The sequence below is a fragment of the Dipodomys ordii genome, unplaced genomic scaffold (assembly GCF_000151885.1).
Source record: "Dipodomys ordii isolate 6190 unplaced genomic scaffold, Dord_2.0 Scaffold277, whole genome shotgun sequence".
Classification (NCBI taxonomy): domain Eukaryota; kingdom Metazoa; phylum Chordata; class Mammalia; order Rodentia; family Heteromyidae; genus Dipodomys; species Dipodomys ordii.
In genome coordinates, this window is record NW_012267493.1 from 49,244 (window position 1) to 51,143 (window position 1,900).

Genomic DNA, 1,900 nt, shown 5'->3' on the forward strand with positions numbered 1-1,900 from the left:
TGTTACAGTAGTGCTAAACACGTTGCTGTACCTTTCTCTGGGATTTTACCATCTTCAATCCATGGACCAATTTTTCCCTTGGCTATTTTCACTCACAGGATCATATATCTCATAATCCTAAGTATTTTCTTCAATGGCAACACGCCCACCTCCTCAATCTAGTTCCTCCTATATCCACTGTTAAAACATTGCCTATAAAAGAGAGATGCCGTATATTTGTCATTTTTACTTTCTCTTTTTAAATTTTTATTGTGAAAATACTGCACAGAGGGGTTACAATTACTAATTGAAAAAAGCACAAAAGACCTGAGGCAGAAAAAGAAAGTGGCAAACTGTCTTTACTTGCTGATGAAATTCATGCATGAAGTATTGAAAAATCTCAAAATAAAAGTTTTGAAATAACTTCGAAGTGTCTCTGTGCACATTGTGAATATCTATTAAATATTTTAAAAAAACATGAATAAAGGCAGAGTATTTCCATCTTTATAGTCTGGAATGTCATTTTAATATTTCAACATTCAGCCCAGTGCCAGTATCTCACATCTATAATTATACTTACTCCAAAGATTGAGACACAGAAGCTCGCTGGTCCAGGATGTCCTGGGCAGGATTCCTGTCCTATGATTCTAGGACAGCTCTTACAAGAGGAAGCATGAGGAAAGCAGCTGGGAGAGCCCAGGCTCACACTTCTGCTTCTTGGAGGTTTATGTTATGGCTTGTATCACTGTGGGTGGGTAATCATAATACTGTTGACAGTAATAAGTGGCAATGTCTTCAGGCTGCAGGCTGCTGATGGTGAGAGTGAACTCTGTTCCAGATCCACTGCCACTAAATCTGGAGGGGATGCCGGATTGTAAATTGTTTGCACGATAGATCAGGAGCTTTGGCGCTCCCCCTGGTTTCTGCTGGTACCAGTTTAACCCATAGTTAATGTTCTGACTGGCCCGACAAGTGATGGAGACTCTGTCTCCAGGAGATGCAGGCAAAGTGGATGGAGACTGGGTCATCTGGATGTCACATCTGGTACCTGCCATTGGAAAAGTAATAAGTATGCAAAGAATCAAGCATGTTATAAGAAAGCTTCATAGACAGCCAAGCATCATTGACTACAGCAGACTGAGGAGACCCTCAGCATAGTTTTTTCTTACTTGTAATCCAGAGCAGCAGGAGCCCCAGGAACTGAGCAGGGGCCTTCGTGTCCATGCTGTGTGCTGACTAGGACTGACTCCTGCCCAGGATGTGAGCAGATTTCAAGAACTTCTCAGGGCAGTGGGCTGTGCTCTGGGCACATGCAAATCAGTAGGGGTTGGGAGGGGCCAGCACAGCTGCACCAACATGCCAGATTTCAGTATCTCAGGCCAGACATGACGTCCCATATACAAAAAACAATACCTGGGTAGCACTGTTGTGCCTGAAGAGAATGTGTTTCTCTCTGTGGTTCAGCAGACAGAATGCCTCTCTGGTTAAATACAATGAACTTTAATTTATACATGGGTCATCACACGCTTTTCATCATAGCATTTTGTCTAAGTCAATTTTTCAAGCACAAATGGCTCCAAAATGTAGAATTGATGATTTCGATCAGATTTTCTAAGTCTTTGGTTTCCTTGAACCGGTTTGTTAATCATAGACACAATCATTCAATTACTCAACCTACATGGGTATGTAGGTTGATAGAGAGAGTGATAGTTAAATAAATTGATGGTAGACAAGTATTAATTAAGACTTAATGAAAGACAATGAAAAGTATGAAATTAAAGTATGTGCGGAATTGTGCTATGGTGTACAATGTTCAGGATAGCCATTGGGTTTTGCTATCAACTCCAGGTTGCTGTTCTCTGTTTCTGAATGCACTTTCCCACCACCATCATCCCGTAGACTTAACATCAGACATTGGCTC

The 1,900-nt window shown here is 41.3% G+C and overlaps 1 gene segment (V, D, J or C); it reads right to left on the minus strand.

Annotated features, from left to right (window-relative positions):
- Positions 1-511: 511 nt before the first annotated feature.
- Positions 512-1,203, minus strand: LOC106001241. The segment is given in 2 exon segments: positions 512-1,027; positions 1,149-1,203. Coding segments are annotated over 2 exon segments (378 nt in total).
- Between the last annotated feature and the right edge of the window lie 697 nt (positions 1,204-1,900).